Source organism: Perca flavescens, chromosome 21, assembly GCF_004354835.1.
Source record: "Perca flavescens isolate YP-PL-M2 chromosome 21, PFLA_1.0, whole genome shotgun sequence".
Classification (NCBI taxonomy): domain Eukaryota; kingdom Metazoa; phylum Chordata; class Actinopteri; order Perciformes; family Percidae; genus Perca; species Perca flavescens.
This window is the reverse complement of record NC_041351.1, coordinates 17523456-17549213: the sequence shown is the minus strand read 5'-3', so window position 1 is coordinate 17549213 and position 25758 is coordinate 17523456. Positions and strand designations below refer to the sequence as shown.

General features: G+C 40.2%; 2 protein-coding genes and 1 long non-coding RNA gene across 4 annotated transcripts in view; 2 read left to right on the top strand and 1 right to left on the bottom strand.

Annotated features, from left to right (window-relative positions):
- LOC114548429 (uncharacterized) overlaps window positions 1-12653 on the top strand; it is a 49862-nt gene extending 37209 nt beyond the window's left edge. The window contains exon 4 of the long non-coding RNA XR_003691357.1: window positions 12553-12653. This is a non-coding gene — a long non-coding RNA (uncharacterized LOC114548429). The remainder of the gene's footprint in view (window positions 1-12552) is intronic.
- Window positions 12434-17086, bottom strand: lyrm1 (LYR motif containing 1). Its single transcript, XM_028568382.1, has 5 exons — window positions 16884-17086; window positions 15591-15772; window positions 15434-15494; window positions 13017-13048; window positions 12434-12893 (listed from the first exon to the last, which is right to left on the bottom strand). Exons 2-5 carry the CDS (start codon window positions 15747-15749, stop codon window positions 12780-12782), a joined length of 366 nt encoding a protein of 121 aa, XP_028424183.1. The 5' UTR covers window positions 15750-15772; window positions 16884-17086; the 3' UTR covers window positions 12434-12779.
- A 224-nt stretch (window positions 17087-17310) lies between these two features.
- dcun1d3 (defective in cullin neddylation 1 domain containing 3) lies at window positions 17311-25672 on the top strand. Of its 2 annotated transcripts, none has more exons than XM_028568380.1 (5): window positions 17311-17738; window positions 18894-18976; window positions 20080-20121; window positions 20293-20839; window positions 23660-25672. In XM_028568380.1, the coding sequence occupies exons 4-5, from the start codon at window positions 20397-20399 to the stop codon at window positions 24201-24203; spliced, it is 987 nt and encodes a 328-aa protein (XP_028424181.1). In that variant the 5' UTR covers window positions 17311-17738; window positions 18894-18976; window positions 20080-20121; window positions 20293-20396; the 3' UTR covers window positions 24204-25672. The 2 variants fall into 2 exon arrangements, with proteins under 2 accessions (XP_028424181.1, XP_028424182.1); XM_028568381.1 differs by lacking the exon at window positions 17311-17738 and adding an exon at window positions 17964-18700.
- Window positions 25673-25758: the final 86 nt, after the last annotated feature.

Here is a 25758-nt window from a genome sequence, read left to right as displayed (position 1 = left end):
ACACACACACACACACACACACACACACACACACAAATGATTTACCAAGAGCGTTGTAGTTATTCTAAAATTAGATTAGCACATCATTATCCCTCCCTCGTAACAAGGCATATGTAAAGGATGTGCAGAAGATCACACTTTGTGACCTGTGATAATTAATTTTAACTTCTAGATGATCCCTGACGCCTTGGAAGCGAAAGCATGACTGCTTAGGAGTAACTGCAGCACTGAGCATGCCTGACATTAGTTTGGTATGTGTGTGCGCGCATGTTTGTGTGTATGTAGGAATGCATGCATGCACTAGTCTGAATGTCTATGTACCTGTTGTTATGCCTGATTGTGCAACAGTCTTTGCATCTGCCTCTGTGCATGCATTGTGGCTGTGTTTGCCATTGTGGATGCAGACTGATCCTGATGGAGCCTGAACTCTTTATTCTCTAAAGGAGATTCCAGCTCTGGTTACCACACTGACCATGCAACGCCGGTCACCTGAAACCTTAGCACCTACAGCCACCTACAACCAGTAGGCCTCATTTGTCACTTTCACCACGCAGCTTTGCATGTAGATAAATGGTACACTCTTCTATCTTCTGCCTAAATGTATATATTAAAGTTTACATGGTGACTCATCAGTAACTGCTGCAAACAGATAATGTTTATTATTTCACATTTTGGAATCAGAATTGGAATAAAACTCATGAAATCATGAAAGATTTGCTTTCTGTCTTACAATAGGGGAAAATGCACCTGACATACAGTTAAATTAGACATGTAACATTTAGAAATCAAAAATATGCATTAAACATGCATAATCATGCAGCCTATCACATTGCATGAAGCAGTTCCCACCCACAGTTTTTTCCACCAACTACAAAGAGGAAGGTTGTGTTTCTTGTCCTGGCTGCCACTGGCTAACCTTTTTCCATTTTTGCCTGATGAGGCTGGTGCTGGCTGGGCCTTTCACTGAAACCATCTCCTCACTTTCACTGCGCAGTGCTGAGACACTCTGGCTCTCTGCCCTGCCGGCCTTCTCCTCCTCCTGCCGCCTTGCTTTGTCTCTGACCGCCCCACCTGCCTCAAACCCAACCCCCAGCACCCCCCACCCACTCAACAGCGCTTCATCCAGCGAAGATGTAAACTAAGCTAGCTCAACACCAACACACCCTTCTCCATTATTCATCTTCCCCCTTTAATGAGTTTTCCATCCACCTTCATGCATCTACCACAATTAAAAGAAACAATTATTGTGTTAGATCACTTTAATTTCATGTTATCAAAGTACTACATAGTACAAATGCATCTATTCTGCAATAAGTACTTGCCTGTGTGTAAAGTAGGAAAACAAGTGAGGAGGAACTGAACAATGGACTGGAAAATAGAAAATGAGTTAACCTTTTTTAGCAGATAGGGTGCCCTAAAACCACGTAGAATGCAAGGTGCAATTGATTTGTCTTTCACACTCATTTATCTCTTGAAACAAATTCTATTTAGCCAAGAGTTTGCTTACAAACCTGTGTTCTTCAAAGTGTGCCAGCGGGAAGTGTAACATTCCCAGTAGTCTGATCACATTTTGTGGAAATTAATTTGATAATGAATCCTCTGCAATGACCCTCTTTTCCTTTTACACTAAAGAGCTGTCTAGGCTTTCACTGTCGTGCCAGGCCAAAAGATCGTGTGTCAGTCACACAGATAATATGTTTGTTTACATACCATGATCATGAAAAGAAGGCCAGTTAAATATTTGATGTCTTCGAGTTACCCAGGAACAGTCACCCTGTGACCCAACACTAGAGTTGGACCTCGGCAAATCCAGTCATTGTTAAACACCTCTACAGAGCACTGACTCACATTTGTGGGCACATGACTCTGGTTGGCAAATAATATAAAGCGCTCTCAGGCTTTGTGCTTTCTCTGTATAAGACACAATGATGACTCTCAGCAACAAGTAGCCTCAACGTATTCAGTTTCAGATGTTCTGCTATAGTATGTGAGGTGATTATAAAAAAACTGTAAGAACCCAGAGCCCATAGGGTGACAGTTTTTCACAAAATTCTCAAAATGTTTGATGTCTTGCATTGTCAGTCAAGGTCATCGTAAGATAACAGTCGCCCCATCGCCCCTGACCTCACTTTGACACACTTGCATACGCTTCGCACGCTTCCCGCGTAGCATCCCAGTGGACAGAGTTTAATCAAGCATGCATCAGCACTCGTCCGCGGCCGGCCTCTACACTGCAGGCATTCAGTAATACTTGCTACACTACTCGAGTCAACCCACACACACACACCTCAGTCGTCCTCCTCTAGGCTCAGAGTACTGTAGCTACTCCGTGAGCTGAGACAATGTGAAACGTACAGTCCAAACAAAAGGCGAGAGAAAGACAGAGTGACTAGGACAGGAGTGAGCAAGAGAGCTGGAAATGAGACAAATGTCTGCGGCTACACAAAAGGGCAATTAAACACTTATTCATGAAAGACCATGTCATCTTTTTATTGTCTATATTTTGTCACACTTTAAATGAAAATATCTAATCATTGTCTATGTTTTCAGTTACTCCTGACTTCCAAGGTAACTCAAACAACAAATTAGGTAAAACAGTTTTATATTATCATCATTTTAATATGCTCTGATGAACCTATGGTGTTGCCTGTTGGACCCGAGATGGACACAAGCAAGATGTTCTAAACATCTATATTTTTGAGTGTTTTATTTATGCAGATGAAACTCTCAAAAAGATGAAATTGAAATGGAAAACTCCTATGAGCTCAATGAGAGTTATTCAAATCTTAGAGGCTTCAGAAAATGCTTGAGTGCCTTTGAAATCAGTACTGTATGTAGCATACCACTGATGAGGATGATTGCTGGTAATTGAATCACCGGAGCACCAGTCTAATCAAGAACCGACAATTATTTAAACGTGCAACAAAGAGCTTTTTACTTTACAAAGCATGAAAGGCTCTAAAGGTTATAGCTGCAATACAGCAGCAACTACTGAAATATTATGGCTGTTGTAGCATAAAAGGCATAAATTGTTCTAGAATATAATTGCATTGAATAGCTTTTAGTATTATAGTATGTTAAGGTCAATAGAGTTTATTTGAATCTTCATTAGAGATGATGTGCCATTACAGTAGTGCTATTGTTTGCCTTATCTTGTTTGTTTTGATTTAATTGTATTGTAAACACAAGCTTGATATTTATTTCATGATGGTTCAAGCGTTGTCAGGACAGACAATACTGTGATCTGCATAAAGCATTAAGGCAAGTTGACCAGGTAAGATGAGGAGATGCATTTCCCTATTTACAATCATCTAATTAGCTTATCATAGCTCCTTAAGTACAACATTACATGTTGCAACGCCTGCATTATTCTTTACCTTATCATTTCCCTTTTTTCCTGCTGCCACTGTTTCTTCCACTATATTTCCCCCAGGGTCCATCTGAAACCCCTAAATAATGCACACCGAGTGAAGGGCTTTAAGGAGCTGTATGATGGATCACTCTCCTCTTTCTGGAGCTGTTGTATTCTTCTTGTACTGAAGCTTATTTATCATTTCCATAATGACACTGCTCTCAGGTGATTCTCTAAATATCTATATTTACACCAGACAGCCTTTAAAAAGATCCCCTTTTTTCCATGATCCAGTTTTTAGTATGTAGTCACTGCAAAAATGGGTCACATTCTTGCTTAGGGACTTTTATTTTGAAAGTGTACACAGACAGGGAAGACAAATGGCCAGTTATAGTGTTTATTTAAAGTTATACATAGTCTTACTTTTGAACTAATATTTGTTCAGTCTGTAATTGGTTATAGCCTATGCAAATGTGGAAAAGATGAATGAGAGACACATTTACAGCATAAGAGGAGAATAAATTTTATATTATTATATATTATATTTATATTATAATAACCTTGTCTATCTTGCTTATTTTTTTTTTCAAAAACATCAACATTTCAAAATTGCACTTAAAGCTTTTGTTTATATTTTAAATGAGGACAACTTTTAGAGAATGAAAAATCTCTGCAGATTCATTCATTTTCTTTATGGTTGAGACATTGTTTTAAGTTTAGAAACCAACACTTTCTGTCATGTTACTTCACTAATCTAAGAAATAAAGATAAAGATATAAATGCACTGAAGTAACAGATAAAGATCCAAACATTTTCAACAAACTTTAAAGATGCATTTTTCAACCCATTATGAAAAGGGTTTATTGATTGTTTTAAATAACTATTTTTGGCCTGTGGAAGAAGAGAAAATGCCCCTGACAGGAAATTGAAACACACTGTATGTTGACATAAAGTCTACTCATAAGATAAGATCCCCGTGGGGAAATTAGCCCACTGCAGAAGTTAGGAGCAAAATAAGAACACCTGTCCATTTATCCACCTGTATAGTGTAGTATTATAAAAGCCACAAGCCAGCAACGTTTACCATGGTGGGAGACACTCTCCATGCTTTGTTTCATGTTTTGTATTTTCATGTATTAAAATCAATAGCATAAGCAGTGGGTTCACAGATCACAAGCTGGCACATTTCACATTCAAATTAACAGCAGGCTCAATGTTTAACAACCACTCGCCATCTTTGCTGGAGTTCGAGCCACAGAAGTAAATGACAGTGTGTGGAAAGTAAGATTTCTGCTCTTAGTTGTCACTGCAACGCACTTTGTTTCACGGAGTAAGACAATGAGGGGCTACAAAGGGTCTGTATTATATATATTTACAAGACTAAGAGTCGACAGCCAGTCAACTCAAGTCAGGTCAATTTTATTTGACTTGACTTGACTTGAGGCTGTACATTACTTCGGCACAGCAGTGCTTTGAGTGCAATGCTAAGGTCGACATGCTCACAGTGCGAACATGGTGCTGTTAAGCAGGTATAATGTTTGCCGTTTTCACCATCTTGGTTTAGCGTTAGTTAGTTTTGCGGGTATGCAATCATAAACAAAAGCAGGTTTTGTGTGTTCACTACATCAGATATACAGAAGTAAATTGATTGCAGATAGTATTTATAAAGGGGTTTTCAAATGTGAAGATGTGCAAGAAGCATGGTTCCTTGTTCACCCCTAGAAGTAACTTGTACTGTAATCTGTTCAGTCATATGCAACAGCGCTGGGTTGTTTAAATGAATGAAAAATCATCCCATCAAGAATGACTGAAAAAATAATAGTCAGTGTTTAACAGGAATGCTCTATATCAGTGTTTCTCAAATGGGGGTATGTGTACTCTAGGGGTACTTTGGAGTACTGCAGGGGGTACATGAGATTTCTTTAAATATGTTTTAAAAACATCAGTCATGAATAATTCCCTGAAAAATTATACTATAATAATAAATTAATTAAGTCATGGATTTTAAACATTTGAAATAGCATTTAAGTGATTTTCAGTTACAAAGTTGTTGTTTAGTCAGTCAGACCTGTACCTCTTTATATAGCCTTTTATTTCTACCAAAAAATGCTTTGCGCTGGTCATGGGGTACTTGGCTGAGAGCAAGTTTCACAGGGGGTACATTATTGAAAAAAGTTTGAGAACTACTGCTCTTTATGAATGCACAGAGTGAGTCACTACTCAGCATTAATGTTAAACAGTCTGCTGCTGCTGCTCTCCCATCAGTGGTCAATTATAGTGAGGACAGTCATTTATCACTGAGGTAATGTAGTCTCCAGAAAGAGAACAGAGAGAGCAGCAACAACCCCACACTTTAACAGAGTGTATTTACTGTGCATCCGACAATTATTTAAAGTGCCCATATTATGCTCATTTTCAGGTTCATAATTGTATTTTGTGGTTGTACCAGAATAGTTTTACATGGTTTAATTTTCAAAAAACACCATATTTTTGCTGTGCTGCACATTGCTGCAGCTATTCTTTTCACCCTGTGTGTTGAGCTCTCTGTTTTAGTTACAGAGTGAGGCATCACACTTCTATCCCATCTCTGTTTGGAGTTGCACATGCGCAGTAGTTAGGTAAGGACTACTAGCTAGCTACTACTAGCTAGCTAGCTAGCGGCACTAGCAGCAGCGCTAGCAGCAGCGCACCTTGTTCTCAATGGCAAAACACTGCTACAACACACACGAGTTCACCCTAATCTACAAAAGAAATTGTATAGAACTATTTACATGTCCCTGTTCTGCAGGTATTCCACTCAAATTTGCAAGTGCGCCCTCATTTAGAAAAAGTCTCCCGGCTAATCCTGCCTTGTACTGACCGAAGTTGGAGAAACAGCTAGCTGATGTGGTATTAGCTAAAGTGGTTAGCACACACCAAATGTTTCGCCCAATGACGTAGATGGCCCTGCCAATTTTGAACAGCTCACCCGGAGACTGAAGGCAGGATACATTCAGAAACCCATATCTCACTCAAAACAGCAAGGATGTTTTTTTTTCTCCAAGTTTGTATGCATGTGGAAGCACCAGAGACACAAAGTAATACCCCAAATCCCAGAAAAAGTGATTTTTTTCATAATATGGGCACTTTAAGTCTGAAATGTTAATGAATGTGAGGTCCTTATAGAGAAACCAAACAGAGGACTTGGATGACTTTTTGTGGAGAGGTGAAAATAAATATTTGTAGCTCCGTTTATGTTAAAGGTTCCATTACTGATTTATTAATGAGCCGGTTGGTTTTAATCCCGATCAAGAGACATACTGTTATACCGAGCATCAGAGTTGACCTCAAAGCATGTGGTCTACTGCTCACACTAGTTATGTTCAGTCATGGTTCTGAGAAGTGAACCCACTGAATCACATTAGGAGTCAGAACTTAGCATGGTGTGACCCCTGGTGGCCAAAGAGAGTCGGGATGTTTGCCCACTCTAACTCGTAGTAGACTTAACTGTTAAGGGGACTTTCCTATCAGTGCTGCCTTTCCAAGGTTTCATTCTCATTTATTGTTTTCAATTATAGAAAACGTTACTTAGTTCAGATGCTTATATTCCTCAGTTAAAAATATTATTTAAGTATTTATTTACTATTAATAAGTCAGTCATGGGATCAGCTGTCAGTCCATCACACAGTGATGTCCACACTATACAGGTGGACATCACAGTCCGGCAGAAACTTGTGTTAATGTTCAGAATTACTCATGACAGTCTGTCTTCATACTAGTCTACTTTTTGTAGAAAACCTAGTTTAGCTAATTCTGCTGTTACTGCAGGCTCGTCTACTAACTGTGTCTATTCGTGTGACGGTGTTTTAAGCCCCAACGTCGCCTGGAAGGCACTAGGATTGGGCAATGGTTAGGGTTAGGGTTAGGAGCCTTGAAGTCGACGGTCGCAGCGCTGCCTTGAAGTCGACATTGGGGTCTTAAAACACCATTGAGCTCTTGTAACCCCTTGTCATTCAGGAAATTAATTTACAGACAGTCCCCCTTTAGTATTCCTTTAAAGTCCCGCTCCGATCCTATTTTGAGCTATTTTTAAACATTCTCAGTGGTCTTTAAATGATGATTATGCCATTTTTAGCCAAAATCACAAAACCTGTGCCTTTTTCTGGGACTTCGCTTCAGCAGAGCGGCAGTAGCTCATTAGCAATTCGCCTCTGCGTTGTGGGCGGAGCCGTTGGCACGGAGACGACCCTCCCCCTCCTCGTTGCTGAGAGCTCTCTCTCCCTCCCGCTAGCTGTCACCTAGCTTTTCACCCCAACCTTCCCTCTTCTGTGGCTCCCACTGACAGCCTACATCTCTTGTCTGTGTGGCCGCCGCAGAAGTGACGTTACTCTGAAGAAACAGAGAAAACAGAACACAATAAATAACTTTACCATTAATCATACACTTTTCTCAGTAAGGTAGAAGTCATATAGTCAATATAGAAGCATTACAGTATTATATACACGTTAATTATTATTATCCGAAGTTAATCAAAGTTATCACCGATCACCAATCATATTTTCACTCCGAGACGTCGCGGTAAAAACAGCTCGACGTTGCTTGATATTTCATCCCTCCCACAGTGATCAATCAGGACATATTTAGTATCTGTGGATTGCTCGGAATTTCGGGATTATTATGATGCTAATGTCAACGCTCTATCTGAAAAACTGACTGACTCTCTCACCAGTGATGGGCTTGACACACGGGGGGACAAACGACTGCGACAGGCTAAACTCGTCGCCACCCTGCGTGTGCTAGTGTACTTGAACGAGCGGAATTTAGATGACGATTGATAGACGGTGAAAAGTGACTTATTTGTTACAGCATGTGTTCCAATTTCAGCGCCACGGAGCTCGGTTCACAATGCCATGCAACGGCTTGTGTGTGTGTGTATCTGTGACATTCACATATTCAAAACACAACTTCAAAAAAGCCCCTGTAAAACGCATTATATTACATTATAATCTACATTGCTTTAACACAGATGAACCTAAGTTAACAGAGAGTTGCCACATAATGCAGCACTGGCGTTTTTGCCCGGTGGGTAACGTTAGCTGATGTAATGAGAAAACAGGCGGGATCGTTGAACTAGCTCCCGACAGAAAAAATAAATAAACTTACCGGTAAAGACACAGGCTGTCCAGTTGATGGTGTCTTGATGGAAGGCACTGCATCCGGCTTCAAAAATAATTTACTGACGAAGCCCATTTTTTTCTCCTGCAAGTTGGTGAAACAGTCTTCTGTGAAGTGCTGACCGCAAACCGATGTGTGGTTTTTAACATTGCCGTGACCAAGGAACGTAATCCATCTATCTCTCACAGCAGCATGTTTTGGTAAAGCATGAAAGCTAATACCACTATCTCTCCTCTTAGCATTGCAACCCGCTACCGCACATAGGTGTTGATCCGCCATCGTCTTCTCTACTCCTCAGAACCTGAGCGGGCGGGACGGGGGGGGGGGGGGGGTATGAGCTTGTGGCCCGCCCAGTGGAGTTACTACGTCACAACTCCAGTCTATTTGAGCCGGCATTTTAGCGTCTGCTACTGATTCACAGACATTTGAATGCAGAAATACTCAGAAATACAACTTTGAGCTTATTTTTCTCAAGATATGTCCTCTAACATCAGAAAAATGCTACAAGAACATGTTAACACCTAGAAAAACATGATTTTCATCGGAGTGGGTCTTTAAGAACCTTATTTTCTGTGTGCGCCACCCATTAGGTCCTGTAGCACTGGGTACGATCTGTGACTGTGTGACTGAAACACATCGCCACTCTGTCTCCCTGTCCCCAGCAGTGTGAGGACAGAAAGTCGTCTATATTGAACATGTTAGTTCCACGTTTAAAGCGAAAACATTTAGTTTTACCAGGTCACTGTTTACTTCTGAAGACACCACAGCCCTGACGCCTGAGGCTGGAATCTGGTGTGTCAGCCACTGGACTGACGTCACTAAATAAAACATGCACACTTTCATTTACTCTGCGTCAATTGGTCTCCATCATGTGGCTGCATTCAGGCCAATGTGGTGCTGGAGGACATAGAAAATGACCTCAGAAAGTCCTAGAACAGAGGAGACTGTGCGTATGAAGGTGACTCAGTCCAGAGTGTGAAATTAAAATGATCTGATAAAGTCTACATTGTAAGCTCTAGGGTGTTACAGGTCAGTGGTATACAGTACAGCACTGTATCAGAGAACAATACTGAACTGTAAATGTGTGCCCCTCTGAGATTATCAGAAGTCATGTTTGCTGATCCACATTTTAGATTTTCCACTCGCAGCTGGAAATTGGAGCAGAATATAATATATACTTTAGTCCCCACAGAATACATCAGCTGCAGAGGGCTTTTCAAGTGCATTTGTAGCCAACTCACTGAAATGAACCACATTATTGAAGTGGAGGTCTTATCATTGATGCAAACTGGTTCAATGTAATAATCAAGTTACTGCACTGTATAAGAAACCTAACTTTGAATTATTGGTGCTCTTTTTCTAATTTCTAATTCAGGGAACACATTAAATAAAAGAACATCTGTACTTTAGCTAACTTTTCTTTTTTTAAGATTATTTTTGTGGGTATTTTAGGCCTTTATTTCCACAGGACAGATGAAGATATGAAAGGGGAGAGAGAAGGGGAATGACTTGCAGCAAAGAACCACAGGTTGGAGTTGAACCCGTAGCCGCTGCATCGAGGAGTAAACCTATATGTGCGCCTGCTCTACCAACTGAGCCAACCCGACCACATAGCTAACTCTTCTTAATAAAATGCAATAATTCTTCTTTACTGCCTTTTCAGCAGAGTTGATTGGTTCTCTGTCCCTGTTTGTAAAGACCATGCACAAAAGATAGTACTCAGAATGCAATTTGTTGTGGGAAATGAAATGGCCAAAATAAGATTTCAAAAGAGCAGAACATTTATAACAATGTTGTATTTTATAGTGGTATGTGTAAATGGCCAGTAGCCTGCACTGGCAAATACAGAGCAGTATTCAGGACATTCTAACACGAGTCAGACTGAAAATGACTCTTCGACCCCTCTGCCGTTCATAGTCACTTTTATCAACATCTGACTGAATCAGCAGGTACATGACAGAAAGCTTCTTTCTGCTCCGATTTCTAAACAGAACTGGAAGCAATGCACAAACCAAACTGTCCTTTCACCACACTGGATTCACTATTATTGAGAAGAAGACAAAAGAAATATCAAAGCAATATATTCTCTTAAATACAGATCCTGTAATCTTGGAGAGAGTCTGTTAATTCAAATAAGAGACATTCATTAATGAATTTGGAATAAATTATGACACACTTTTGAGATGTAATGCACAAAGAGAAGGCTACCACGGTTCTTTGAATAGCCAACCAGAATAACTGAAAACACCTTCAAATTAAACACAAAATTTCGCAATGATGCTTGAAATTAAATGATGCACAACACAGGGCCTGTTGAATAGGTATGTTTCACTGAGTTCAAGAAGAGACAACCTGGCATTCTTAATAGCTCCCATAAATAAGTGACTTACAAAAGTCTTTGCTGCCGCTTTATATTTATTTACACTTTTTGTCTGAAAAACTGCAAATCCAACATTAGATGGACAACATCATCAACAATATATGATGGTGGGAAAAGCGCCAAAAATGTGTGATTCTGATTCCTAGCCCTCCCTGAATCAAGGCAAGCTGTACGTCTTAGATGAACCTAGAAGATTTATCTACACTAGTGCATATATTTTAGTCTGTATACAAATATATTATTGCCCAAGTCTGAAGTGATAGTTTCGGTTACAGTGATGTCTTTATTTCAAAAATGTAAGAAAAGACAACAAACCTATTGTAGGGCAAACCAAATGTTCAAGCATGAGATGTTAAGGGATGTAAGTGTGGTATATCTCTCCAACAATAAAACAAACGGTTACTTTTAAGTAATACATTTAGCTATTTGACCTCTCATGCTGTAGCCTCATCAGAGCATATGGAAAACATAAGATGTCACATCTCCTTTAAATGAACATGTTCAATCGATAACATAAATTAAGGCGTCTAGATTCAGTCTAAAGCATTTTTCTCTTTTCCTTGTTAAATCAAACAGGTGAATAGATGGATAACTGTTGTATGGTAATACACAGTGGTTCCCAAACTTTTTCTGCAGGGCCCCCCCATTTTTGAAGATACAAATATGTTCAAGCCAACTAGTCACTAGTCCATCTATAGTCCATAGATCCATAGTTCTGCTGAGAGACTTCAATGCATATGCGGGCAATGACAGACACCTGGAGAGACGTGATTGGGAGGAACGGCCGCCCTGATTTTGTTATCGTATTGTCTGATGTGAGGCCACATTTTGTATGTATGCATGTATTTATGTATGTATTTATGTATGCATGTTGGCTTTTGCTTCACGTTTACCTGGCAGTCCTTTCACAAACTTGTTCATGAATTGCTAACAGTGCAGCTGAACCATGCATTATTTATTTTATAATTAGCAGCACCCCTGCCCCCCAGTTTTGAAACCACTGATAAAACACATATTATAGACTTATTTTATTTTTTACCTCCCACCTTTTAAGTCTTATCGCAAACTTTACACATTTTTTTTATTTCTGTTTTTCATCCCCTCTCTGTTCCTGTTTGCTCTTTGTAATTTCCATCTGATGTCATTGTTGCACGTGCTTGGATGGCTGTTATCATGGAAATGTACTGTACTATAAATGGCATTTCATCTACCTCACCCAGTCCTTCCTCTTTAGTTTTTCAGAAATTCAAAAGGAAGTACACCATCTGCATCCACTACAATTAATTTTAGATGAGTGACAAATGACTTTTATCTCCAGCTTCCTCTGTGCTGTTGCCAACATTCCTGGAGTTTATTTCATATTTTCTGCGTGAATAAATGGGCTACCTACTGTATATGGAAAAGCTAAGGGAATGGGTCAAGTATTAGGGGGTAGTTCCTAAAAAGGTGCATGCTGGAAAAGAGAAGATGGTCACTGCTGAGTGTAATATCTTGCCTAGCTACTACATGAATTCTTCATGTCAACGCACACAAGTATTACTAAAATAAAAGACTTTAATACAACTTTATTTGTGTCTTAGCAGTTGTGAAAGAATGTAAAGTATATATCACAACATTTTTTACACATAAAAATAAATAAAATATACAACTTGATCTTATATTACAGGTCACTCCATGCTGACTGCCTTCCTGAGCTGAACAGAAGCTGACAAGCTTCAGCTACAGTTTACAGTAAGAAAATGACAATAAAAAATGACTTGTTCCTAATTGACATGTGTTCGCGCATCATTGAGTGCTTGCAACAACTCAGCCCACGAGATCAGCTTGTGACTGCACTCTAGTTTCCTGCCCGTGGTAACTTGAACTCTTGGCGAGGAGCGAGGTTATTGAGCATCAGGTCTCGTCATGTGACTCTAAGTATATTGGCTTGGCCTGCTTCCTCAAGCGCTGTTGCGCTCGCATCTTCCTGCCTTTCTGAGTTGCCAGTCCCATTGGCGGTAGGTACGTCTACAGGAACATTTGGAGAACAAAATAACAAACATTTCTCAACAACACAATAACTCACACATATCACACATGTCACTCAGACATAAAAATATCCAATTTGTCTAATAAATGGTTATTACTTACAGCCCTTGGATATGGGTTCCTGTAATGTAGACCTGTGAGAAAAGAAAATTATAGTGTCAGTGTTAACTGTCATCATTATATAAAACCATGAAAAAAACAGTAGCTACAAAATGTTCCAAAGTCGGAAAGCTTTTTATCCTTGGTTCTATATGGAGCAGCTGATTCTCTCAGAATATGGACAATTTGGCCTGATTTACTCCTTTCAAAGGCAGCATGTAGACTGCAGTTAAAGTATCCATGTGGTCAAATTATAGCACCTGTAATGTAGAGCTGGGCAATATATCAATATTATATCGATATCCTGATATGAGACTAGATATCGTCTTAGATTTTGGATATCGTAATATCGTAATATTGCATAAGTGTTGTCTTTTCCTGGTTTTATAGGCTGCATTACAGTAAAGTGATGTAATTTTCTGAACTTACCAGACTGTTGTAAATGTTCTATTATTTGCCTTTACCCACTTAGTCATTATATCCACATTACTGATGACTATTTATCAAAAATCTCATTGTGTAAATATTTTGTGAAAGCACCAATAGTCAACACTACAATATCGTTGCGGTATCGATATCGAGGTATTTGGTCAAAAATATCGTGATATTTGATTTTCTCCATATCGCCCAGCCCTACTGTAATGTCAAAGGGGAAGGGCTGAACATGGTAATATTGTCTCTTTGCCAACTGAAGTCATCTCTTATATTGTATATGAAAACAATATACGTTTTTTTTCCCCACTTAACTGATGACAATATAAACCCTATTAATGCTGTTGGTTGTCAAACATTCAGAACATTATGTCTGTGTTTACTCCTCTGCTGCTTACTCCTGCTGAAACACTCCCGGGGTCCGTTTCAGAAAGCAGGTTTAGTGAAAGCTCTGAGTTTGTTAACCCTGAGATGAGGGGAAACTCTGGGTTTTCTGTTTCAGAAAGGGAGGCTAATCAAACCTGAGAGAGGGGGAACTCCAGCCCGTTTCAGAAAGAGAGGGAACTTCACCTCAGAGTCAGTTACTATGGTGACTGAGCCTGAGAACCTAACCTGGTCGGGAGCAGGTTTTCTTCAATAAACCTCGAGCTTCTCTCAGTCTCCTCCCTCTGACACAGCGCGCTTTCATGTCCTCATTCAGTCATTCAGTCTGTATCAGGCGCATTTTAGCGCAGTTTGTTATCAGCATGAATAAAAAAAAAAAAACAGGGTGGGTTTATTAACCGTGTTAGGCAGACAATAAAACGTTTTTTTTTTCCTTTCTCAAAACATGGCATTTCCTTTTGTCGAGGATCCCGTTGATGAAGAAGCTGTATTACTTATCGGGGAGTTAAACATACGTCGGGAGATGATATTGAGGCCCAGGCTATAGATGCATTTTCATCTCCAGATACTAGCCTACCTATTTGAGCAGTATGGTTTTTCTTCCCAGTCTATCAGTTATGTAGCCTACATGACCTTATTCGTCCTCATATCACTAACGTCACCCATCGTGGACATGTTCTACATCCCAGCAGATTCTTTGTTTTTTTGCAAACGGCAGTTTTCTTTACAACACTGGTGATGCGGAGCATATAAGTAAGGCCAGTGTAGCAAAGCGCTGTCAGAAGAGTGTGACTCGCTCTGAAACGTTTTTAAAGTGTTCCCTGGACACAAACCAGTAAGAGCCATTTGAAAAGGAGTTCCACAGTATTGCAGGTGAATGATGTAAACTCTCTGAAATAAAAGATTATGAATTATAATTCTGTTAATGATGGTGCTGCAGCCTCAGTACCAACTTAGTACTTTTTTCACCCGTAGGATTGCACCTAAATGAAATAGATTATAGGTTCAACACCATTTCCCCAGTAATATGATACTTATGATTAAATATTATATTACTGCACTTTATTGGAACTTACGCATTTACTTTAGCAGAAGTTTTCTCCCACGCAAATTCTGTCTCTTTTGCAGCAGCTGCTGTGTTGCTTTTTTAACGAAATACATGGTCAAACTCACTGTATGTGCGCATGAGTATTTCCGCTGACCAGTTTGTTTGTGGTTGTTACCATGGTGAATCGTAGTATCATGGCTCCATTCATGCTGCCTTTTTATAGTAGTGCTTCACGCGCTTAACCTACTCTGAGTTGATTGAACCAACTCAAATCAGCTGTTCAGGAACCGAAAACTCAGAGTTTCCCATCTCAGGGTAAATCAACTCAGAGTTCAGGGTTAGACTCAGACTTTGTTAAACCTCCTTCCTGAAATGGGCCCCAGACCTTCATCTGAACTTGCTCAGTCACTCAGTAACTTCATCTAGATGTGTTACATTAGCTAGATAGTACCACCATATAAATGGTTATTTGATAAAAAGAAAACATCAAAAACACTCCTCACCTGAGTAGGATTAGACTTATGTAAGGAAATGTGTGGCATCTTTTCACTCTTACCTATTTCTATCCTTGCTTCACATTCTTCTATACACTTCTTTATCGATTCTTGATCTGTGAGCTGAGAAGAAGCACACAGAAGAAAAGATTAGTCATGCAAACTGACATAAAACTACCGCTTTTTCCATTTCTGTAAGCAGTGTGCTGTTGTTCACACCTGCTGGTTCTGTCTGAACAGAGTGCAGGCCTCCTGAAGTATGTATTGTCTCTCACTCTCTGTGTCACTTGCAACTCCACTCTGTGCCTGCCAGGTTCGGGCGATGCGAAACACACGCATGTACAGTGACAACACCATCCTGCGAGTGGAGGACGTCATTGATGCTCAAAAACAGCAGTTACCTGCACAATAAAGAATTTTAAGTTTGAAAAGAATACCTGTTTTTCTGTCTGTGTACTCTTCAACTCCTGCTAAGAAATATATATATATATATTAACAAGGTTGAAGGTATTACAATAATGATTACATCCTTCTGTCAAGTTAAACTTGCTCAGTCACTTTGTTAATTTATCTGTCTGTACTTAGGGACTGTAACACATAATAGGCCTCTAGTTTTGAAACCAACTTGCTGGACATAACATACACTTATGACCAAGTTACCAGAGGGAAAAACAAAACCTTCTGGTGTCCCCAGGATCAGATTAATCTGTTAGGGATCTCTGGGGCAAAAATGTTCTATTGGGCCATTCTCGATCACCCGCCTTCTGCCTTCAGTGCATTGTGTATGTATCCTGACACCAGACACCTCCAAGTTCACATTAAGTGTTATGCACACAGCAGACTAAACGTGGCAGCGCCATTACTTGCTCAGAGACCAAGAAACCAGCCAGTGCTATGCAGGGAAAAACTCCAAAGTGGCTCAGGTTTTCATTGCCTCAGTAAGTTTGTAGTGATTTGATTAAATACAACTTTATTTAAATGTATATTCATCATGTACGCATAACAAACAAAAACGAAATAACAATCTCTACAATAAAGTCTCACAAGAATGTTTGGGCCCCTGGAAGTCTGGAGCCCCGGGGCAGTTGCTCGTACTGGTGGGTTTCTTATCCAGCTTGGAGTGTTCTCATCATTCTACACTAGATGTCACTAAAACCAACACAGACCTGTTTCCCAAACATACAGTAGCTGATGCATGACTGCCTATGAAGTATTAATCGTATGTTCTGATATGTGTTGGGTTGAGAGTAAAGGAAGTCTAATAATAATGCCATAAGCGCATTTGTATTAACGTTAATGAAACACTTAACTTGCAGGCCTATATGTAACGTTACACTTGTCAGCATGAATGTCATGATACATGTTAGCTATCATTGAGCGTTCTCCTCACAACATACGTCTGCTGTTAAAGAACAGAAACTATATTAATAGCGAGAAGAATGCCATTCACATTAAAGACTTGAATTATTGGCATTGCGCTCATTTCACGTATTTAATATTACAAAGACCTACCGACTGTGTCTGAAGAACTGTTCGACAAGTAGCAACTTAGGAGGTTAGGAGCTGCAGCATATCGATGGGAGAGCAGAAACACATTTGTCGCTTGATGATGACGTTTTCCCCGGTTGCAAAGAAAAAACATAAATAAAGAGAAACGAGTGCCCTTTACTTTTCATCGTAGATAAAGTTGGAGCTGTTTAACCCATATAAAACATTAGCGTCACCAGATTCAATTCACTATTTATAGACAAGTCTAAGCCATTTCAGATGAGTTACAAAGGGGTTTTGACACGTTTCAATATTATTATCTTAATGGTGTAAATGTCATCATCAAAATACGTGCTTCAGTAATTGAAATTGTGGTAATTAATCCATATGGGTGTAATGTAGTATTTCCAACCCGTTACTTTGTTAGAATTAAAAGATTAATCTTGCTATCGAGATGAAGATCAGCTGTTGGCTGCTGGTAGGCAGGGAGGAAGTGATGCAGGAAAATGCCCACAATGTAGCAGCTACACTCAATGACGAAAAAGGGGGAAGCACAAAGAAATAGGCTGCTAGTCCGAGATGGTCCTTTAACTCGCTCCAAAGAGCGAACACAATTCAAAATGGATTCAAAAGCACAATGTGGTTGCTAGCTTTTTACTTGTTTGTTTGTTTTTTAAAACAGGGTTAAATTCGATATTGGGGTGGAAGTTTTTGTCAGCTGCCAGCTAGTTAGCTAGCAATATGAGTTAACGCGACGAGTTTGCCTCAGTTCGTTTCTGGTCGCTCCGCTACCTTGGCCAACTTACTAACTACTTAATTTGTACTGGCGTCCCTGGAGTTATGAACATCAAATTACACACACTAAAATTGTCCAAAAAGGTAAGTTTCTTTACTATGATAACTGCTCGGTGTCTTAATCGAAAGACCTAGCTTAGCCGATAGCTAACTTTTAGTTAACCGAGCTGGTGCTAGCTAGCTATGGCGACGTCGTCAGGGCCAGACCGTTTTGATGTAAATGGCTCGGTGGCGGTGATGTCTCATGAATCAATAACAGCTTCACAATAAGTACTATTTGAATTAGTGAATAGATGAAATTGCCAGGTGTAAATGGTTATCTAAACGCTGTTTACAGAGTGTTGTGCGTGTGCTGTTAAGCTCACTTGATCCTGTTTGTGCTCGCCACTTCCCAACGAACATAACTTGGTAAAAATAACATTAATGCTAGCTAACGTTGTTTAGAGCAGCTACCTGGCTTAACCGAGGCTGTGCATTGACAACAGTGTTGCAAATATCACGCATTCGTATTCTAGCTCAACTTTGTTGTCTCTCACAGTTTCGGGACTAACAATCTGACGTTCGTTAGCTTAAATTAAACTAATGTCTGGATACTAACGTTAAAGTGTTTGGCTACAATAGCATGCCTAGCTTGATGATAATTACAAATTCCAATGAATAGCTAAGTAGGCATTCAGACTTCCGTCAAATTGTTAGATGAAGCTAGCCAGTATGTTCCAGTGAGACGTTTGCCTGGGCATGCCCAGTTCAATCAGTACAGTCGATTTGCTTCAATGCTGAAAACACATTACCTTAGACCAGGAATAGTCGCTGGGCAAAATCAGTGATTACCACACAGAGTAAAAGTTAGTTATCAGAAGTTAAACATTGGATTTAGAAGTACCTCGAAGACGTTGTGGATTTTACAACAGTGCTCATGAATTCTACATGCAGTGCCATGTGAAAGGTCTGTCACTGAGCAGCTAATGTTAATGTTAGAGATCTTCAACCCTAGAACCAAAGACGTTAAAGCCCTGCTTGAGTCCATCCTGCACAACATACTTTCGGTACAAATGCTTTATAACAATCTTCTTTGTAGTAGTTATAAACCAGTGATTGAACAATCCTGCAATGAGGCAAAATGTTTTGTTGTGCTCAAATTACATTTTCATAGCATTTTGACAAAAATAGTCCTGCAGGTTTAGGGAATGATGAGCTATCACTTTCTGTTTATGATGACAAGATCCTGTGTTTTTTCAGCATTGCGGATGTCAAGGTCACAATGATGGAGCAGAATAGAAAGACACTTTGATCTGTGGCAAATGCCTTCAGAGGGATTGTCTGTAAGTAATTTCCTGACCAGCTACTTAATAATTTATCAAACACTTGATCAACTCATACATTTTATGATTGTAGATGTTACAGCAGAATGATTAATTGGATTGACGTACGTGTGAAATCAGGCTAGTTTGAGAGTAATTGGTTAGGTAGAAGAGAGATAAGGCTTTTACTCGTTGCGTTAGTATGATTACTCCAAACACATTACATGCAGTCCGGTCAGTAATGAGATTTTCATCCTGCTCTCCATAAAGTATTTGATGTCATTACTTGGTTGTTGCATGTTCTGCAAATTAAGTTTATAGTCTCAAGTTATTTGACGTGCCAATCACAACCTTAGTCACTACTGTGGCAACATCTAAGTTCTTATAGCGATGTTACTTTTCAGTGTGACTTTATTCCCCTTATCTTTTCCATGCATGTACATGCACCTTGCTTGTATAAAAATAACTGGAAAGGGGCACACATGACCAAGCCATCATGTAGATTTTAACCGTATAGAGGAAACCGCTTTACATTGAATTTTTGATGCGAAAGGTTCATGATAATCACATTAAAGTCTATGTGCTAAAATGACATAACTATAGCTGTAAAAGGGCAAGAGAAAATGTTTTGCATTTTTTATTGCCAACCATAGTAGCTCCACCGTCTTGGTCCATGGTTGCTATTTTAACAAGTTTATCATTTCTGTGATTGCGTTTTTTCCATCTGCTGCCATTACTGCTGGGATGTAGTACGGCAGCAGCACTATGTACTGCCTATACTATTGTAGAACCTGGTGAAACTCACTCCTGATACCAAGCAAAGGTAAACACGTCATTGATGTGGATATAGTACATAGGATTGTGAAATTTAAAAACAATAAAGCTAATAAGATACATCATAAATTATATAAACCAAGGTAGGCAATATTTGGTGACACTAAGGAAAACCTAAAGTTTTTTTTTTTTTTTTTAGTGGCTCTGTGTAACAAAACCAATTCTACCTCAGTATGTTTCTGTGGTTACCTGTGATGTTTTTCTTGTATTTCTTTTTGTAGAGGTTTCTATGGTAATCTGCACTGTGTGCACATACATATAGACTGTTTTCTCTGGTCTTCTCTTTTTAGGGGTTTTAAGTCTGGCAGTGGATTGTGGAAGATTTGGTACAGGTAGTGTACCTTCTTGACCTTTTTAATGTTCAACAATCCCTGTAGTTTGATTGTGTTCTACTAATAGCCACAGAAATGTGGATCTTGATCTTTTTGTTTGTAAGCAAGACTGACTCAGTCTAGAGCTGCACTCTATGACAATTAACATTTTTAAATTGTGCTTCACCTCAGGCCTGAGGGTATGTTGAGACGTCTCGCAGGGCCAGAGAAGAGGCGTCTAGGTGGTTCGGACGGGGACTGAAGGCGAGGAGGAAAGACGGACCAGGGAGGAAGACATGGGTCAGTGTGTCACCAAGTGTAAGAATCCAACGTCCTCACTCGGCAGTAAGAGTGGCGACAAGGAGAGCGGCTCCAAGTCCCACCACAAGAAAGGAGGCAGTGCTGGTGGTGGGGGCCCCAAAGAAGAGCCCAGTGCACTGAGTAGCAAAGCCACCAGCGAGCTGTCGAATGGCACCAAGCCGTTGGAGGTTACAGTGGAGACACCCGTCATCCCTGCGGTGATGGGGGAACCACGCAAGGACGAGTGTCTGGATGGAGATGGGCTGTCAATGCTGCGCATTGAGGAGTTGTTCCGCTGCTACAAGGATGAACAGGAAGATGCCATCTTGGAGGAAGGCATGGAGAGTTTTTGTAATGACCTGTGTGTGGACCCGGCTGAGTTCCGTGTGCTTGTTCTTGCCTGGAAGTTTCAAGCAGCCACCATGTGCAAGTTTACAAGGTAAGGTGGAGGTTTGGGGAATGAGGCGTGTTGTTTTCACTGGTATCTGTTAATCAGGATGAACTAGCATAACTACTGCATAAGTATAGGTGAGAACTGACATTTTGATACCTCATCCCAGATGACTAAAACACATTTCATTAGTGTCTGCCCTGATTTAATTACCACAGAAGATGCTGTTATTACATAAATATATTTTTTTATCTTGTTATATCTGGCAATTCTCAGTGTGTCCTGGTGGCCTAGTTGTTAAGAAGAAAAAGAAGAATTACTTTTTATTTTTAAAACTATTAATTCCTGGGCGGAAATTCTATTTGTTCACTCCTACACACACAAGCCCGAAAAACACACACACACACACACACACACACACACACACACACACACACACACACACACACACACACACACACACACACACACGAATGAACGAACCACAGACATACAGTCAGGGAGATGGTCTGCTCCAAGCAGTTCAAGGGCACCTCAACAGTGCCCAGGAGGTGAACTGGCACCTCTTCAGTTACTAGTCCACACTACATACTTGGTCCATGTGGGACTTGAACCGACTGTCTGGTTCTTAAAGGTGCACTATGAGTTCCTGCATGGTTTCAACGCGATTTTAAATGTTTTTTCTCAAGTGAGTAGAGTTGATTGAGTAGCATGAGTTGTATCTAAGAGTAGCTGCTGGATGGCTGGTTTGTTGTATTTTGGTGCACAACCTTTAAGCCCTTAAGATGCAGTCCAGATCTTCCTGGCACAAAGTTCCATACTGACACTATATAACAACATGTACTAATATCCTTTAAAAAATCGCCCACTTGGCATATCAACCTATAGGAAAGTGCAGCAGCACAAATATCAGACCTAATGACCTCAGCGCCACAAGAACTACAGGAGAGTGACTAGACAAGGTGCGATTTCTGTTTATTTGTTGTTGTTGTGGGTGAGGGTTTTTGTTCTTGTTCAGTTTGTATTTCTGTTTCTCTTAAGTAAGTTTGCATAAAAAAAATTGATCTGAAAAAAAATCATCCACTTAACAAATCGGGAGTTCACCCTGTCTTTAATATACCAGAAACCATTTTTATATGGTTTCTTATATATCGATAACAGGGTCAGGCTAACCAAAATATTGTGAACCTCCAATAACTAGCTTGATGCCTAATAACTACACTTCTATTTCCTTGCATGACAGCGGGATTTTTGCGATATCACGAGATTACGGGGAAAATCCATTTTGTCAGGCTTCAAGTAATACGTTTGTGTTTGAACAGCAGCGGACCGAACCAATCAGTGTCCGGTGAGGAGCTACTGGCAGCTGCGGGCAGGGTTTAGGTGTGTGTGTGATGGCTGACATGATAGACAGACAGTTCATCCATTTACCTGCCAGGTATTTTTTAAGTGCCTGCCTTTTTCCAAACAATTTCCGATTGACGTCTTTTCAGATGGTTCTGTGTTAACAACCTGGCGCATCAGGTTAACACTTCTAGTCACACTTGCAGGTGTTTGACCTTCTCGTTTTCAGTCTTTCTCTGTGCTGTGGTCCATCAATCCCGCCTCTCGAACACAGTTTTCTGCAGCTCAACTAGTCTCACACACACACACACACACACACACACACACACACACACACACACACACACACACACACACACACACACACAGTTTCCACCATCAGGTAGGGTGCACACAGGAAATTAATCTTGCTCTGCACTCCCACTGCAGTTAGTGTTAGAGATGAATATGGCTGCCTGCTGGCCGGGTCACTTGTTACCCCCCCCTACCCCCACCCCCCACCCCCCTCTGATTTTTAACTCAGCACTTTTCTATCCAAAGGCTTTGGACAACACTACACTTTGGTTACCAACGTGTTTCATTGTCAACTGATGCTTACTGAAGCTGTTTATATTATATTTGACTTTGAAAGCCTATATTGTTGTGGGGCTCAAAAACAAAGTACATCTGCCGGAAGTGAAATAATGTTTGTCAATGTTACCTTTTAAAAGAATGAACAGTTTTCCGTACAATTTTTAAATGTATTCTTTAAACTGCAAGGGGCAAGGCCTCCTCCTTTGTCAGTGATGTTTGTGGTGTTTCTTTCAAGGTTTTTAAAGATTTTTTTTATTTTTCACATACTAACATATCTCCTCCAGTACTGTGCTTCAAATATAGATTAAAAAAAATTAGGGCTGTCAAACAATTAAAATATTTAATCTTCATAGTTAACTCGCAATTAATCGCACATTTTGTATCTATTCTAAATGTCCCTTGATTTCTTTTTGTCCCATTATTTATTTCTTTTTTTAATGCTCTTATCAACATGGATTTGCTTTGATTTACTGTAGTGTTCAATTTCACACTAACAATCTCACTTGTCATTCACAGTGAGTTTGTTCTTAGTTGTGGTATCCATGTGCTTCTGTCTGAAGGCATCCATTGTTGCCTGGCTTTGACAAGGGGGCGCAGAATTCGCATCAGCTGTGTGCTTATTACACATTTTCGAGAGAGAGAGAGAGAGAGAGAGAGAGAGAGAGAGAGAGAGAGAGAGAGAGAGAGAGAGAGAGAGAGAGAGAGAGAGAGAGAGAGAGAGAGAGAGAGAGAGAGAGAGAGAGAGAGAGAGAGAGAGAGAGAGAGAGAGTTTGCATTAGATTACTTCACTATCTTTTATTGTAGCTTTTAGTAAATTTAGCTACTAGTTAGCTCTGGTGCCGGGTATTTAGCTTCGTTGAAAGTATGTTCTTTGCTTCTGGGCTGTATCATGCCAAGTGAAATGGTCCACTGTCATTCTGATGTCTGGTCCTGTTTACTTTGTGTCACCAGGAAGGAGTTTGTTGATGGCTGCAAGGCCATTCAGGCAGACAGCCTTGAGGGCATCTGCTCACGTTTCCCCGTCATGCTGCAGGACGCCCAGGGCGAGGAGAACTTCAAGGACCTGTACCGCTTCACCTTCCAGTTTGGCCTGGACGCCGAGGATGGCCAACGCTCGCTGCAGCGCGAAATAGCCATCGCCCTGTGGCGCCTGGTTTTCACCCAGGACTCGCCTGCGATCCTGGAGCACTGGCTGGACTTCCTGTCGGAGAACCCCTCAAGTATTCGGGGCATCTCAAGGGACACATGGAACATGTTCCTGAACTTCACCCAGGCTATTGGGCCTGACCTGAGCAACTACAGCGAGGACGAGGCCTGGCCAAGCCTCTTCGACACCTTCGTGGAGTGGGAATTGGAGCGTAGGAAAAAAGAGGAGGAACAGGCACTGATGGCAAAGGAGGAAGAGGGGAGGTGTACTGAGACAGAGTGTTCTCCCACCACAGATAGACTTGAAACAGAGGGAAGCCGCGGCTCACAGACATGGGGGGGCCACTGACCAGGAATCAAGAAACATTTTTAAGGGAGGAAAGGATATGATCTACATCTGAACTGTACATCTGTGAATCATTGGATGAATATTAGTATTATCATTACGGCTGTTCATTTTGCTCTCCTTTTCTGTTGGGTGGGATTCCTGCTTTGCACCCTTATTTTTTTGGTTTTTGAAAGGGCTCGAAGAACTTATGTTTTAAGCACTTCTATTTAAGTTATTGTTTTACTTTTTTTTTTTCCTCCCATGTGTGTTTTAGTAATTGGACATGTGGTCCATTTTAACCTCCACCTACCTACCATAACCCAGCAGAGTTAGGTTGGTTTTAAAAACAGGCAACAGAAAGCCATAACCTTTTCCCATTTAAGACATTTAATTTTGACCTGGTAACACTGCTGATATGTTTAGTACAAGCAAATAGTTAATATTAAAGAAAAAGGGAAATTTTGGCAACGTGTCTACAAATAATTTATTACTATCGAAGTGAGACTTAACGCCAGGGTCAGTGAAATCATTTTGATTGGACTAATCTGGATAGATTGTATACTTTTATCTTGCAGTGCTGTGAGGATGAATTGGTTGCACTTTTTTTGCCTTCACTCAACTGTTGGCCTGCAAATACACGGCAAACAGAAATGTATTACAATTCTGTCACAAGGGCATTTGTTTTTAAAGATAATACAAAGTTGTAATATCCATTTAAATCCAAGTTAGTTTCCATGGTAACAGACCCACCCTCTCTTCTGCATTTTGTGTTTTTGAGTGCTACTAGTGCAGTGAGCGGCTTAGCTTGTTTAAGCAGCTGGCTGTGCTTTCTTTTGACCTCATAGCATCTACCATTATGATGTCCACTTATTTTCAAGAAGCGGTTAAGTGTGTACAACACAATGATGCTGGCCTTTCTCACATGCCTCATTCATTTTATTGTAGGAAGTCTGTAAGGCAAAACAAATCGACTAAAGCTAAGTCATTTCTCAATAGATGATGCCTAAACCTGAGTTACATTTAGGACCGTTACCCTGGGCGCCACACACATTGTTTACCTTCAGGATTTTATGAGTCTTCACATCCTTGAACTGCTATACAAAAAAAGTGTGCACACTTCACAAATAATGTTGACTGCTGCTGGCGATGATTGTAATGGATTGCACAAAAATCGATGGCATGCTTAGGCGCTACTTGCAACGCTTCGCAGAGAGATTGATGTCAACCACATTATTTCCATTTTAAACCTTTTCCAAAATGTAGATTGATCCTAAGTATAGCCTAGGGTATATTGGGATGAGTGTTAACTGCTGGCTAATAAGGACTCAGTGGTATGGGTTCAGTGTGGTAAGAGGGTGGCCATAATCTGATCTGTTTGGTTTACATCTACAATGGTTTTATTTCAGACCCCTTTGTCCTTTTTATATAAAATGTACTGATTTATAATAAATAAAAACAGTGTTGATCTTTTGACTGTTGAACCATGGAAATATGTGTGATTTTACTTCAAGTATCTCATTATTTCTTTGTAATCTTATGCTATGCTGAATGACATACTTGCATACAGCTGTCTTCA

Bases quoted from the DNA above. Each gene is read 5' to 3' on its own strand.
- lyrm1 (XM_028568382.1), bottom strand. From the start codon at position 15,749: ATGACGTCCTCCACTCGCAGGATGGTGTTGTCACTGTACATGCGTGTG. The intron at 13,049-15,433 runs GTAAGAGTGAAA...CTTTTCTCACAG, and splicing joins TGAAGCAAGGATAGAAATAG to GTCTACATTACAGGAACCCA. The intron at 12,894-13,016 runs GTAAGTAATAAC...ATGTTCCTGTAG, and splicing joins GGAACCCATATCCAAGGGCT to ACGTACCTACCGCCAATGGG.
- dcun1d3 (XM_028568380.1), top strand. From the start codon at position 20,397: ATGGGTCAGTGTGTCACCAAGTGTAAGAATCCAACGTCCTCACTCGGC. The intron at 20,840-23,659 runs GTAAGGTGGAGG...TTGTGTCACCAG, and splicing joins ACCATGTGCAAGTTTACAAG to GAAGGAGTTTGTTGATGGCT.